This window comes from Choloepus didactylus, chromosome 11, assembly GCF_015220235.1.
Source record: "Choloepus didactylus isolate mChoDid1 chromosome 11, mChoDid1.pri, whole genome shotgun sequence".
Taxonomy (NCBI): Eukaryota; Metazoa; Chordata; class Mammalia; order Pilosa; family Megalonychidae; genus Choloepus; species Choloepus didactylus.
In genome coordinates this window covers 47,824,095-47,838,969 of record NC_051317.1, presented here as the reverse complement: position 1 = coordinate 47,838,969, position 14,875 = coordinate 47,824,095, and the positions used below count along the sequence as shown (strand labels likewise).

At 35.8% G+C, this 14,875-nt stretch overlaps 1 protein-coding gene across 3 annotated transcripts in view; it reads left to right on the top strand.

Annotated features, from left to right (window-relative positions):
• The window catches only part of CDH12 (cadherin 12), a 1,151,516-nt gene that overhangs the window by 769,472 nt on the left and 367,169 nt on the right, over positions 1-14,875 (top strand). For all 3 annotated transcript variants that reach the window (XM_037799128.1, XM_037799130.1, XM_037799129.1), the window contains one exon: positions 5,363-5,775. In XM_037799128.1, coding sequence (XP_037655056.1) covers positions 5,545-5,775 — 231 coding nt within the window. In that variant the 5' untranslated portion in view covers positions 5,363-5,544. The remainder of the gene's footprint in view (positions 1-5,362; positions 5,776-14,875) is intronic.

The following is a 14,875-nucleotide window of genomic DNA, read 5'->3' as shown; positions in this document are numbered from 1 at the left end:
CACAAAATAAAATAAAATAAATAAATGCAGAAACCATAGCCTTTGGATATCTCTTAGCTTTGAAGACACGCTGAAAGGAAAAGTTTTGCTGTCAGTGGGTGTTTCACATCTAAGTATCCCCTGCCTTGATATATGATCAGTTTTTAAAACCACCTTGTTCTAAAAGGAATGTTTGGCTCCAGAGTCTCATCATCGGGTTTGGAAAGTCTTTGGAGGGCCATTTGACAATACAAAAGTTTAGGACTAATAGCCAAATATAAATGTGTAAGTGCTACACCCTGAATTCTGGTATATGTAATAAAACACACCCCTGACATCCCTTGTAACAAATATATCTTCCATAAAGTTTGCATATTTCCATAGGGCGCTCACTCCTCAGAATAAGTCTGTTCTTGCTTGTATAACAACACCATCGGAGCTGGGCCAAGTACACCTAGGCTGATGGCTCTGCGTACTTTCTCCCTGTAATTTAGGCCATGTTTCCTGCCTGAGGGAGTTGTTTCCCTTTCACTTAAGAACCGAATTCCTTCAATCTCCTTGCACTATTTTTGTTGTGATATAACACTTTAAAAGCTCCCTGGCTGACAGCTGTGGCTGGAGGCTGGGATCTGCTGGGAACAGCATCATGTACTGAAAATAATATCTGTTCATCTATTTGGTAAAGGACTGCATTATTATAGCGACTTGGAATGGATTTTAGTATCATAATGCAATAATGGGAGTTAGGAGATACACACACACACACATGCATTCTTATTGAATGCTGATAATTTTAAAAATATTTTTTCATTACTTTTAGTCATCTTTGATTTTGTCTCCCAAATTTAAATACTACTCAACAGAAATTGTTATGTAGCATAGAACTATCTTGTGACTTCGTTTAAACTACACTTCAGATCTATCTTGTTCCAAAGTCCATCCTTTATTTCGTTTTTTAAAATTATACCAAGGCTGGAATTGATCTTGTATATTATCACAGACAGAGGAGGTGAATAGGTCCAATAGGCTGCCAACTCATATAGTGATCTCAGGATTGAATTCACATTTCAAGCTAACTGCGAGGAAACCTGACACAGCTGGAAACCAGCTGGCCCGCCTATCTGTACAGTAACTACTTTGGGTCAGTGGTTCTTTTTTATGTCTTGCTGGGTGGATTTACCAGGCTGTTGCAGCAGTTTCTGAATTTTCAACCTCTGTCCAATCTTATTAACACTGATGGCATATTTTTTCTGCCTCTGTCTAGAATTGTGTGTCCTACTTCCTGGGAGGAGGGGTTGGAGTAGGTGGGTCCTGGGCGTGCTGAACCTCCTGACTTCAAAAAACTATATTGCCCTAACATCATCAATCCCCCTACTGTTTTTAAAGTGCTAAATGATCTAAGTAACCTTAAGCTGTCTAATATTGGAATACCTACTTAGGAATGGAAGAAGAATTTAGATCTCAGAGATCTCAGGTCTCTAAGCTTATATCCCTTGTCTTGCCAAGATTTGAAACATGGATGCTTTCATCTATTTATGCATTGGTTCACTAAGGGAAAGCTTAGCACAGCATCCAGGGGGATGGACTTTGGAGTCAGACTGCCTAGATTCAAACCTGCCTGGCATGCACTAACTTGTAGGCAGTGACCAACTCATTTAACATCTCTGTTTCTCTGTTTCATCTGTAAAATGTGTATAATAATAGCACATCCTCCACAGAGCTTTTGTGCAGGTACACATTTTAGAGCACCATGTGGCACAGGGTAGACTTTTAATAAAAACTAGTTACTGTCATTCATTGAATAATTTACTTGCACTTTCACTCAGTAAGTATAGATTTGGTACCTAGTATATACCAGGTAAGAACAGTGGTGACAAAACAGGTATTCCTTTTCATTCAACCACTTTACCCAGAAAACAGTAACCAAATGATTACACAAATAATTTATAATATAAATGATGACCATTACTATCAATTAAAGGTAAAGCATTTGAAGTCAGGAGATGGGGAGAAGAGAATGCAGAGGTAGCTTACGCAAGCCCCATTAAGTTAACAAATGTCATATTAGGAATTCTGGATTTTAGCGTAAATGCAGTGAGAAGGCCTTATTTTTTATTTCAGGTGTTTCTCTAAAATATTTCATGCCGGTTCCTAAAAAGCATCACATTCTGCAAATTTTGCTTAAACTCATGGGAAATAACTGGACTCATGGGAAAAATAAGGCTATTGGCAGACCCCCAAATTCTATGCAATTTACTAACTGGAGCCCAAAAAGCAATCGTCATTCAAATGGAAACATTAGCAAACATAATCTACTAATGTGTAAATACTCCTGTAAATATAAAATTATATTGTAAGCACAAAGGAGAAGGTAATTTTACAGAGGGGATATAAGTAAGGACCATACTTAGTGAAAGAGAAAGGGGGAAATGCACAAAAATGTGGAAGAAACACAACGTGCAAAGATAAAACATGTGGCCAAAGAGAACCAAAGAAAGACTAGAATCTGGGCCTGAGGAACTTCAGCCTTTCACTTACAGAACAACACAGGTTCTATGTTAGAGTCACACTTTTCTCTACTTACCACTCATGAGTTAATTCCCTCACCTTACAGACACGCACACTCTGGCAGAACAGACAGAAGGAGAATCGCATGGTGAAATTAGAATTTGTAATGATGATGCTAGGAGATCAGAGCACGAATTTTACAGACCCTTGACTTCCAAGGGGTGGGGGTACCTCAAAGCAGGCTGGTGGCAGTGATGGTGAATGTAGTCAGATGGCCAATATCAAAAGTCTCTTCTACAGAAGAAAAAGACACTTGTTGATAGAAATGACCTGAAAAATCAATGCACTCTAGGACATGAATTTTGATGTTTCATACTCCATAAAAGTGGAGAAATATTTCATGGAACAAGAGGGCAGAAATCCAACTTAATTACATATATTAGAAGTATATTTTGGGGAAGTCAGAGTTCCTTCCATCCATTTCTTCTATTTGTGTGTTTCTCTCCATTGGTATTGTATATGCCCATGGTAGGATTGATATAAATATGGGAAGAAACATGGAAGAAAGAGAAATATCAAGAGACTGAAACACTTTGGGTACCAATGTTAGCAATTTAACATGAAAACAGATGAAGAAAAGATGCTCCCATGTTACACAGGCTTATGGAAAATAGATGCAAATTTTCTCTATATTGCCACCACAAACATGATACAGTCCATGTTAGATATTTGATTTTGAATATTAAGAATAAATTTTTTATGCTATTATGTAGAAACTGCAGTTTGTGTTTTAAACTCTATTTTTTCAAATCAATGCTGTCCAATAAAAAAGAATTCAAGCCACAAATATGAGGCATATATGGAATTTTAATTTTCTAGTAAGCATATTAAAAAGTAAAGGAGAGAAGTGTAATAGGGGAAATTAAGCTTAACATATTTTATTTAACTTAATATATACAGAACATTATCATGCCAACAAGAAGTCAACATAAAAATTATTGATATATTTTGCATTCTATTGTTTTCATATTTTTAACATATTTTAGATTTTTGTATTATCTCTAAATTTAAATAATTTAAAAGTACAGCAGATCTTGATCCCAAGTCACCACAATTAAAGTACTAAGTAGCCAGATATGGCTAGTGGCTACCACATCGAACAACAAACATCTAAATTAACATTTTATGAACACTATTTCCTGAAAACAAAAAGATTCAATAAAATATACACTACTTATATTTTTGCCAGTATCTAAACACCACACATCTTCAGACAGTAGAAAAAGTATTACACCCTGTTTTATTTCTCCTTTATGGAATGCCCTTACAACACTTTCGGAGTACAACTCTTGGAAACTCTACCTCACACCTTATCTCAAGGATGATAAAAATATATGATTGTGAAAATTTATTAAAAATGCTTTGTACTTGTTGAGTAATATATGTAAATAAACATTTTATTTCATGAATTGTAGCTGACTCGTTAACAAAGCACCATGATTTATAGACATTAATTAAGCATGTATTGATTTTGATTTCATTTCTTTTGTTTTGGATGCAATGTATGTATTTTCTGGCTTCCAACATTCTTGGCCTTTAAACAGCAAATGGGCTCTGGGCTTTGTTCCCTAGTGCCAAATGCATAAAACCACCTTGGCTCAGACCATATCCTCCCCTTTCCTGTGTTCAAGACACAGGAATACTCCTGTTCCTTCAGCTCTCAGTTTGTTATCTACGACAGGCTTTTAACTAAGTAAAGATATTCTGTTGGCTGTTTTCACAGCATTGGCATGATGTGCTCTCATTCGTTTCTTTATTGTGTGGTTCACAAACCAGACTGATTTAGGAGAAGCAGGGACTATGACTACTTTCTTATGTGCTGCCTAACAAAGGACCTTGCATATGAAGAAATACTAGAAGACTGAATGAAAGAAGAAAAATCTCCATTTATAGAAAATCTCAGAGCTCATTTTTACCTGAATGCTGAGTAGAAACTGTCTGTGTGCTAGGGATTCAGATTCTCTCTGAGCATCATGCCACCTACAAAATAATTCCTATATACCTAGTCTTTCTAGTATCCCAAGGTTACAGAAACATATATATATATATATATATATATATATATATATATATATATATTTAATTAAAGCTTATGAATCCTTATAACACCTGAAGCATTATCAATCATTTTACATTTTAGTATGAATAAATTTATTTTGTTCTTTCCTGCATGGTCTGTTTCTTATTCTTCTCTAACTTCAGGGATTCAGGGAATTTTTCTTTTTTTTCTTCTTCTTCTTCTTCTTCTTTTTGCCTTTTTTCCTTCTTCTTATTCTCTGACTCAGTCATTGGTGATTTTTCCCTCGTAGGGGACGTTTAGCAATGCCTGGAGACATTTTTGTTTGTCATAACTGGGGAGATGGGGAAGATGTTACTAGCATCTAGTGGGTAGAGTCCAGCAACACTGCTAAACATGTTAAAACTAACAAGACAGAACCCAGGGAACAAGCAGTTATCTTGCCCAAAATTTCAATAGTACTGAGATTGGGAAATCTTGCTAACCTTAACAATAGTTCACTTTACATGCAATGATCTGTGCTCTATGCTTTGAATGTTTATTACATAAAATATGATTGTTTCTGCTTATAAAATATCTTTAGCATAATTGTAACCAATATTTTTTCAAGTCGATAAACAACCTAGATAGTTTGTTCAAGTTATCAGGTTGAAAGCAATGACCATGTACAAATATAATTTTCTTAAATAAACTTTTCCCTCTCTGTTTCTTTAAATATTAGCAGGTGTAATGATATTTCTGATGAAATCATCATGTAATTTTATTAATTTAATCTACTTTTGTAAATCTGTTTTTTAGGTCCCTTTAGATGGAATATAATGCAGTGGAAGCCTTTTCATCAAAAGGATTAATGCCCACATTATCATTTCTGCTATAAAAGAAGCTAAGTGGTGGAGGCCACAGACACCTCAAACCTGGATTCCATAATTCTACATTAGGTGCTATAGTCTTTATTACTCTGCTTAGGAAAGCCTTTGCCAATGCTTACAAGGAACTGTTTATCCCTGCTTCTCTGGGTCCTGTTTGATGGAGGTCTCCTAACACCACTTCAACCACAGTCGCAACAGACTTTAGCCAGAGAACCAAGAGAAAATGTCATCCACGTATCTTGGCGGCAATCACATTTCCAACGAGTCAAACGTGGCTGGGTATGGAATCAATTTTTTGTGCTGGAAGAGTACATGGGCTCCGAACCTCAGTATGTGGGAAAGGTAATGGCGTGTTTCTTTTGACAACCAGTTCATAGCGAGGGGGATTTTGCACTGTATATTGGGTATGGATTTTTTTGCACGGGAGTTGAACAAACCAGTGACTAGAACACTGGAAATGAAATCCAGGAGACCTGGTTTCTCTTCTTGATTCAATAGCCCGGGTAAGCTTTGGTCTATCATTTAAATCCTCTTTAATTGAACTTCGTGATCATTTTAATGAAAGTATTATAAATTTTGTCCTATCTTTCACATTCTTTATTGAAGATATGAAGTTAAAATATGTAAATGTCAATTGAAGTATAATTATAACACACTATTGCTCAAAGCCATTCTGGAATTGTTTAGCAGTAAGAGATACAGAAAAAAATCCCCAGGCATAGATATTCTAAACTGATATTGGTGACCTTGAACGGCCAGATGTTTTCTGCCACTCCTTTGAACTATGGCATATCATTTGGATTGGGGTTCTGAAGCATTTGAGTTCTTTATAAATAAATTCTGAATTCCATGTTTTGTAAACTATTTAAAAGTTATTTATGATCATAGTAATAAATATGAGAACTCAGTTATGTGCAGATTAATCTCCTTCACCACACAGAATTTTTGAATCTTATTGCATGGTTATAGGGAGTAAAAGTTTTTAACAAAATAGTTGACAACTGACTGTTTCAGCACATTTGTATTTTACTGCTTATTTTTCTTACATAAACATTTTGACCATCCCACTGAGAAAAACTTTCCTCCAGAAAAAGAAATACTTTGCTTTATTTTATTTTATTTTATATCAATTTTGATAGTTTTTCAATTTTTACAAAACATTTTAGCTTGGGTTTTAATAAAAGCATATATTCTTGAAATGAGCTTAAAATAAAGCCAGAGAAAGAAATGCAAAACCATAAGGGAGTAAGTATTAGGAAGTTGATATTGAAGATTATGACTCTTGACAAAGTCCCTAGAGCTTTCAGAAAGCCTGAGTAAAGAGAAGCATGATGAGTACTATAATTCCACTGTCAGGAAGAAAGAAACACATCCATTCAAGTTCTAAATTCTTTGTACTATATTTTGTACAATACCTTGTGGAAATGTATTAAAAGGATACTGAGTAATACAACAAAGAAGCTTAGTTGAAAAGGAACATATAGCCAGGTTTTTTGCTGGTAAGGGGCAAAGGGTCATCTATTTTTGTGGGTCATCTCTATTTTTATCATTTCTATCTTTGTCTCTATATCTATCTCTACATATATTTATATCTACATCCATATATAAAAATTGAGTCACCCAAAATCAGTCTTACAGTACCATTCTGGCAATGCAATTTCCAGTTATTCTGCAAAAAGGAATGCAGCACCATTAAGCAGGAGCAATCTGCTTGTCAGGCTGCCTGCTAGGAACCACTAGTTGACCATATGGCTTCTGGTGCTATCCATGGATCTCCATTGGGATCTGGTTAACACACAGTTGGAGTAGAAGGTCAGAGATTGTCCAAAAGGGGAGAAATTGATGCAGGGCCCCAAGCAGATCCAATATAGCCCAGAGCAACCCAGCCAGATAGCAATGCTTCTCAACACTAGTATGAAGGGTTTTAGAAAAAGTTGAGAAAGGTGCTCCAAAGCATGGAAGTCCTCTGAGGGCCCCAGGACAAGGTCTCAACTCCTGTTCTAAGGATGGAATTACATAAATTCTGTTTATATGACTCCTCAATATAAACATGGGATATAATAATTACTAAAATCTTTTCTATGGTGAGGTAATCTCATATAGTTCAAGTATACTTCTTTCTTGAGATTTAGTTTAATATAAAGGTAAAGCTTGGGGGGAATAGAGGGGTAAGATGGCTCTCAACTTCTACCTCATTAGTATCAGTTGTCACAATTCTGCTTAAGAAAGAAGATTGATGTCACATTAAGGCTCCTAACAAATTTTTTTTTTTTGTTTTCTACTGAAGCAGATCCATAGGCTTTTGTTGACAGAATTTGAGATGATAAAGTTAACATTTTGCTTAGCAATTAATAACACCAAATTTTATTTTATCCAAATAGAGGAGTATTTCACTTCCCAATGGAGTTAAGTATAATCTATGTAGTTGCTTATGCAAATTCTTGTTTGATACTTTGGCATTACATCTTTGTAATTGCTGTGGCAGTATGAAATCCATTCAATTCATTTAAAAGATCAACTAGTAGCTACAAGTATGAAAAAGAAGTATGTCTAAGAAGAAAATGGCAGAACAGGAAGTTCCAGGAATCAGTCTCTCCACCAGAAAATCTATTAAAAAGGCAGGAATTGACTGCGTCAACTATTTCAAAGATCTGGAGTCCAGTAGAACACTGTGCAGCATCCATGGAAGAGAGGGAGGAAGAGGCTGGTAAATAGTAGTAAATAGCATAAATCACCTTCTCCATGCTACAGTTACCATCACCATCTCCTACCATTCTGTCAGGTAGCAGTGGGGCTCACCCTCTTGCTGGTGCCAGAAAGTGACATAAAACTCCACTTCCCAAAGTTCTGGTGTGGGCACAGGTCAATTGCTGGTTGCAATTTTTGATTAGCTACTATGGATTGCTGGGGTCATGGCTCTGAGGTTGGCCATTGCTCCAGTCTGCCCTGGACAAAGACAGCAGAGGAGACTTAAAGATAGTATGCTTCCTCAGAGGTGCAGAAGACAGTTTAAGAGTTGCCTTTGCTGGGCAGGTCAAAAAAGTGCAGCCTTGGGAAGTGTTCTAGTTTGCTAACGCTGCCAGGATGCAAAACACCAGAAATAGATAGGCTTTTATAAAAGGGGTTTATTTGGTTACACAGTTACAGTCTTAAGTCCATAAAGTGTCCAGGGTAATGCATCAACAATTGGGTACCTTCACTGGAGGATGGCCAATGGTGTCCGGAAAACCTCTGTTAGCTGGGAAGGCACATGGCTGGTGTCTGCTCTGGAGTTCTCATTTCAAAATGGCTTTCTCCCAAGATGTTCCTCTCTAGGCTTCAGCTTCTTTCCAAAGTGTCACTCTTAGTTGCTCTTGGGGCGTTTGTCCTCACTTACCTTCTGTGGAGCAAGAGTCTACTTTCAGTAGCTGTCTTCAAACTCTCTCTCATCTGTAGCTACTCTCAGCTTCTGTGCATTCTTCAAAGTGTCTCTCTTGGCTGTAGCTCCTCTTCAAAATGTCACTCTCAGTTGCTTTTCAAAATGTCACTCACAGTGGCACTGAATTCTTTCTGTTTGTCAGCTCATTTATATGGCTCCAGTGGTTTAATTTAGACCCACCTTGAATGGGTGGGGTAACACCTCCATGGAAATTATCCAATCAGGGTCATCACCCACAGTTGGATGGGGTGCATCTCCATGGAAACATTTGAAGAATTACAATCTAATCAACACTGATACCTCTGCCCACACAAGATTACATCAAAGATAATGGCATTTTTGGGAGACATACTACATTCAAATCAGCACAGGAAGCATGAAAGAAGCTCCTAGTACCCATCCTGGAGCCTCCCTCATCCATGCTCTATGACAGTTTTCAGGATGCCTGCACTCCTTTTGTGGTTCCCTGACCCTGTTCTGGCTGTGAAATACTGAGTTGGGAAACTCCTCCCTGGCATGTCCCCCATTCCAGAATTTTCTCTCCAGACAAAAGCAGCTTGAGACAATGAAAACAGTGTAAGAAACAATTGAAGCAGATGAGCTCAGGGAAATGTTTACCTGCTTTAAGGATGGCAGTGAAACACCCAGGGTAGGGAGAAGGTCTGTCTCCTAGAAAGTCAAGGGGATATTCAAATGCCTCCAAACAGGAGAATTCCTAAGGTCCCTAGCATACACAATCCTGGGACAAGACACAGTCCCAGAAAAGATAGCAAGGACCCTGTATTTTCCATATGCCTTGGGTGAACCCTCCTGATATGAGGGCTGACACTCAAGAAAATCTATGTCATATCACCAGTTGATTACAAACTCAAGATCCAGACATCTCAGAGGATAAATCCCAGGGTTAACATTTTAAAATATTAAAATGCACACTGTGTAGCAAAACATTTCAAGATAAAGAAACAGGAAATGATAGCCTATCCAAAGGAAGAGCATAAAAATCCAGAAAACATCAACAAAGAAGACCAGATTATGAGCATATTGGATAAAGACTTAAAAAAAAAAAAATGACCTTCAAAATGTTCAAGGAAATGAAGGAAAATGCAGAGAAAGAACTAAAGGATATCAGGAAAACAATGAATGAACAATGTGAGAATTTCAATAAAGAGTTAGAAAAATTTAAAAGGAACCAAACAGAACTACTAAAGTTGAAGTCCATAATAACTAAATTAAAAAGCTCCAGTAGGGTTTCAACAGCAGATTGGAGCTGGCAGAAAAAAAGAATCAATGAACTCAAAGAAATGACTAAGGATGAGGAGCAAAAAGGAAAATGAATTATAAAAAGTGAAAATAGTCTGAGAGACCTCTGGGACACCCTGAAGTATACCAGTATTAGAGTCTCAGGAAAATAAAGAAAATAAAGGGGGAGATGGAATATTAAAAGAAATAATGACAGAAAACTTCCAAACTTAGCAAAAGACACAAATATACACATCCAAGAAGCCCACAGAACACCAAAATGATAAACTTGAAGAGAAATATTCCTTGTCACATACTGCTCAAACTGTTGAATGCAAAGGACAGAGATAGTTCTGAAAGCTGTGGAAAAAAAACAACATGTTATGTACAAGGAGTCCCAATTAGATTAAGTGTCAATATCTCATCAGAAACCATGGAGGTGAGATGGCAATAGGATGAAATCCTTAAAGGGCTGAAAGAAAACAATTGTTGACAAAGAATTTTATATATGGCAAGACTTTATTACAAAAGTGAGGGAGAGATTAAGGCATCCCCAGATAAACAAAAGCAGAAGGAGTTCATCACCACTAGACCTTCCTTACAAGCAATGCTGAAGGGAGCTCTTCAGACTGAAAAGAAGGATCCTAGACAGCAATTCAAAGCAGCATAAAGAAAGAAAGTCCTATGGTAAATGTAATCATTTGGGTAATTATAAATGCCAGTACTATTGTTTTGTATTGTTTGATATATAATTCTATATAATTCCACTTTTTACCTTTTACAGGTGCTAAAATACAAATTCATTAAAAACTCATGATAAATATATAGTTTTGGACATACAATGTGCAAAGATATATTAATTGTAACAAGTAAAAAAAAGATGTGGTAATGGAAGGCTATAGGAATAGTGTATGTGTATGCTATTGAAGTCAAGTTGGTATCAAATCAAATATGACAGGTATATATATAGAATGCTAAGCTTTAATCCCAAGGTAACCACAAGGAGAATATGTGAAAAACAAATCCAGTAAATCCAGAAAACTGAAGGGAATCTTATACATTAGGAAAAAAAATCAAATAAATATGAAAATAGGCATTAATGGAAGAATTGAGGGTCAAAAAAGGTTTAAGACATACAAATACTAAATAGCAAAATAGCAGAAGAAAGTTCTTCATTATCAGTAGAGACTTTAAATGTAAATTGATTAAATACTCCTGTCAAAAGGCAGAGATTGGCAGAATGGACCAAAAGAAATATGACCCAATGATATACTTTGTACCAGAGACTCACCTGAAATTCAAACACAAGCTGGTTGAAAGTGAAAGTATATAAAAAAATTATATATATATGTATACACCACACAAGTAGTAACAAAAGAGAGCTGAGATAATTGTAAATTTCTGATAAAATAAGCATTAAGTCAAAAACAGTTATAAGGGACAAAGATGTTCATTATGTACTGATAAAGAGGTCAATTCAACAAGAAGATATAACAATTATAAATATATATGCACCTAACAGAAGAGCCCCAAAATATATGAAGCAAATGCGGACAGATTTGAAGGGATAAATTAGTAGCTCTGCATTAATGGTAGGAGACTTTAATGCATCACTTACAATAATGGATAGGACATCTAAACAGAATATCAGTAAGGAAGTACAAGACCTGAATGATATTCTAAACCAACAAGACCTAACAGACATGTAAGGAACACTTCATCCAAGAACAAAATATAAATTCTTGTTGAGTGCATATGGATCATTCTCCAGGATAGACAACATTTAGGTCACATAACAAGTCTCAGTAAAGTCAATAATATGGAACACTTACAATCTATCTTCTCTGACCACAATGGAATGATACTAGAAATCAATAAGAGGTGGAGAAATGGAAAATTCACAAATATAGGGAAATTAAGCAGTGTACTCTTAAATAATCAATGGGTTAAAGAGGAAATCACAATGGAAATTAGGAAACCTCTGCAGGTGAAAGAAAATGAAAATACAGTGTCCCCAAACTTAAGGGTAAATTATCCAATGTGATAAAGGGCATATATGAAAAACCCACAGCTAGCATCATACTTAATGGTGGAAGATTGAAAGCTTTTCCTCAAAGATGAGGAACACGACAAGGATGTTCCCTGTCACCACTGTTAGTCACTATTGTAGTGGAAGTTCTAGCCAAAGTGCTTACCCAAGAAAAAGAAATAAATGGCACCCAGTCTGGAAAGGAAGAAGTAAAACTTTCCCTATTTGCAAATGACATGATCCTATAGTCACAGAATCCTGAATAAAATCCTCAACAAAGCTTCTAGGGCTAGTAGATGAATTCAGCAAAGTGGTGGGACCAAAAATCAACACCCAACAAATCAGTAGTGTTTCTATACACTAGTGATGAACAGTCAAAGAAGAAAGTAAGAAAAAAAAAATCTGTTCACAGTAGCAACTAAAATATTCATATATATAGGAATAAATCTAACCATGGATGTAAACGACTTGTACAAAGAAAACTAAAAAACATTGCTAAAAGAAATCAAAGAAGACCTAAATAAATGGAAGGACATTCCATGTTCATGGATCGGAAGCCTAAATATCGTTAAGATGCCAATTCTACCAAAGTGATTTACAAATTCAATGTCATCCCAATCAAAATTCCAATAACCTTTTTTGCAGAAATGGAAAAGGCTGTGATAAATTTATATGGAAGGGTAATAAGTCCCAAATAGTCACAGACATCTTGTAAAGGATGTACAAAGTTGGATTCACACTTCCTGATCTTAAAATGTATTACAAAGCCATAGATAACAAAATAGCATGGTATTCATACAAGAGCAGACATATAGCCCACTGGAATATAAATGGGATTTCAGAAATCAACTCTCTCATTTATGGCCAACTGTTTTTTGACAGGGGGTGAAGACCATTCAATTGGGAAAGAATAGTTTCTTCAACAAATGTTGCTGGAAAAACTGGATCTTCATTTGTAAAAGAATAAAGGTGGACTCTTACCTCACCCCAAATTTTTAAAAACAACAATGCTAAATGGATCACAGACCTAAATATAAGAGCCAGAACTATAAAACTCTTAGAAGAAAATGTAGGCATATTTCTTCAGTACTCTACGTTAGGCCATAGTTTCTTAGACTTTATACCCAAAGTATAAGCAACTAAAGAGAAATATAGATAAATGGGACTTCATGAAAATTAAAAACTTTCACACCTCAAAGGACTTTTTCATGAAAGTAAAATTTACAACCTACACTATCAAAAATGGGCAAAATACTTACATAGACATATCTCCAAAGATACACAAATGGCCAAAAAACACATGAAAAGTTGATCAACATCAGTAACCTTTGGAGAAATGTAAGTCAAAACCACTATGAGATACATCTCACCATTAGAAAGACTAATTAAAAAAAAAAAAAAAAAAAAAGGAAAATTACACCTGTTGGAGAGAGTATGGAGAACAGGAACACTCGTTTATTGCTAGTGTGAATGTAAAATGGTATAGCCACTGTGGAAGAGAGCTTGACAGTTCCTCAGTCAGTTAAGTACAGACTTACCATATGACCTGATATGATAGTTTGGAGGTTTTATGGACCCCAGAAAAGATCATGTTCTTAAAGCTAATCCTTTCTCTGGATAGACCTATTGTGGGTGGGACCTTTTGATTGGTTATTTCAGTTGAGGTATGCCCCAGATGGGTCTTAATCCTCTTACTGGAGTCTTTCTAAGAGGATAGAATAGAAAGAACATAATCTGAGACAGAGGGCAGGCACAGAAGCTGAGAGAGAAAGCTACTGAAGCCAGAAGATGGAAGCAGAAAAACCCATAAGAGAAGGAATAGACCAGCTTTGCCATGGGGCACAGTAGTCCAATATCTCTGGTAGCAGCTTCAGGGAGAAAGCCTCATCTGTTGGTGTTTTCATTTGGATAATTTCATGACCTCAGAACTGTAAGCTTGTAAGTTAATAAATTCCCATTGTTAAAAGTCAGTCAATTTCTGGTATATTGCATTTCAGAAGCTTTAGAAAACTAAAAAACCTGGAAAGTCCATTTCTGGTTATTTTCCCAAAAGAATTGAAAGCAGGGACTCAAACAACTATTTGCTCACTAATGTTCACGGTGGTAGAATTCATAATTTCCAAAAAATAGAAATAACACAAGTGTCCATCAACCAAAGAATGGATAAACAAAGTGTGGTATGTATACATAATGGAATATTATTTAGCCATGAAAAGGAATGAAGTTCTGATGCATGCAACAAAATAGATGAATCTTGAAGACATCACATTGTGTGAAATAAGCCAGACACAAGAAGACAAATATTGCATGATCTCACTTATTAGAAATAATTAGAATTAACAAAATCACAGAGTCAGAATATGGAATATAGGTTACCAGGGGACAGGACAGAGGAAAGGTATAGGAGTTAAGGCATAAAAAGTAGAGATTTTGTATTTAGGATGATGGAAATGTTTTGGTAATGGATGGTGGTTATAGTTGCACCACATTGTGTTCATAACTAATAGCACTAAATTATATATTTGAATGTGGTTAGAAGGGGAAAGTTTATGTTGTATATATGGTACTAGAACAAAAACTAACATGTAACTGCACAACACAGTGATCCCTAAGTTAAACCATGAACTATATTTTATAGTATGATTAAAAAATTTGCTTTCATCAATTTTAACAAATGTACCACATCAATACAAGGTGTTAAAAATAGGGGGGTTTATGGGTATCTTGTATTTTATGTGTAATTAATCTAACAAAAA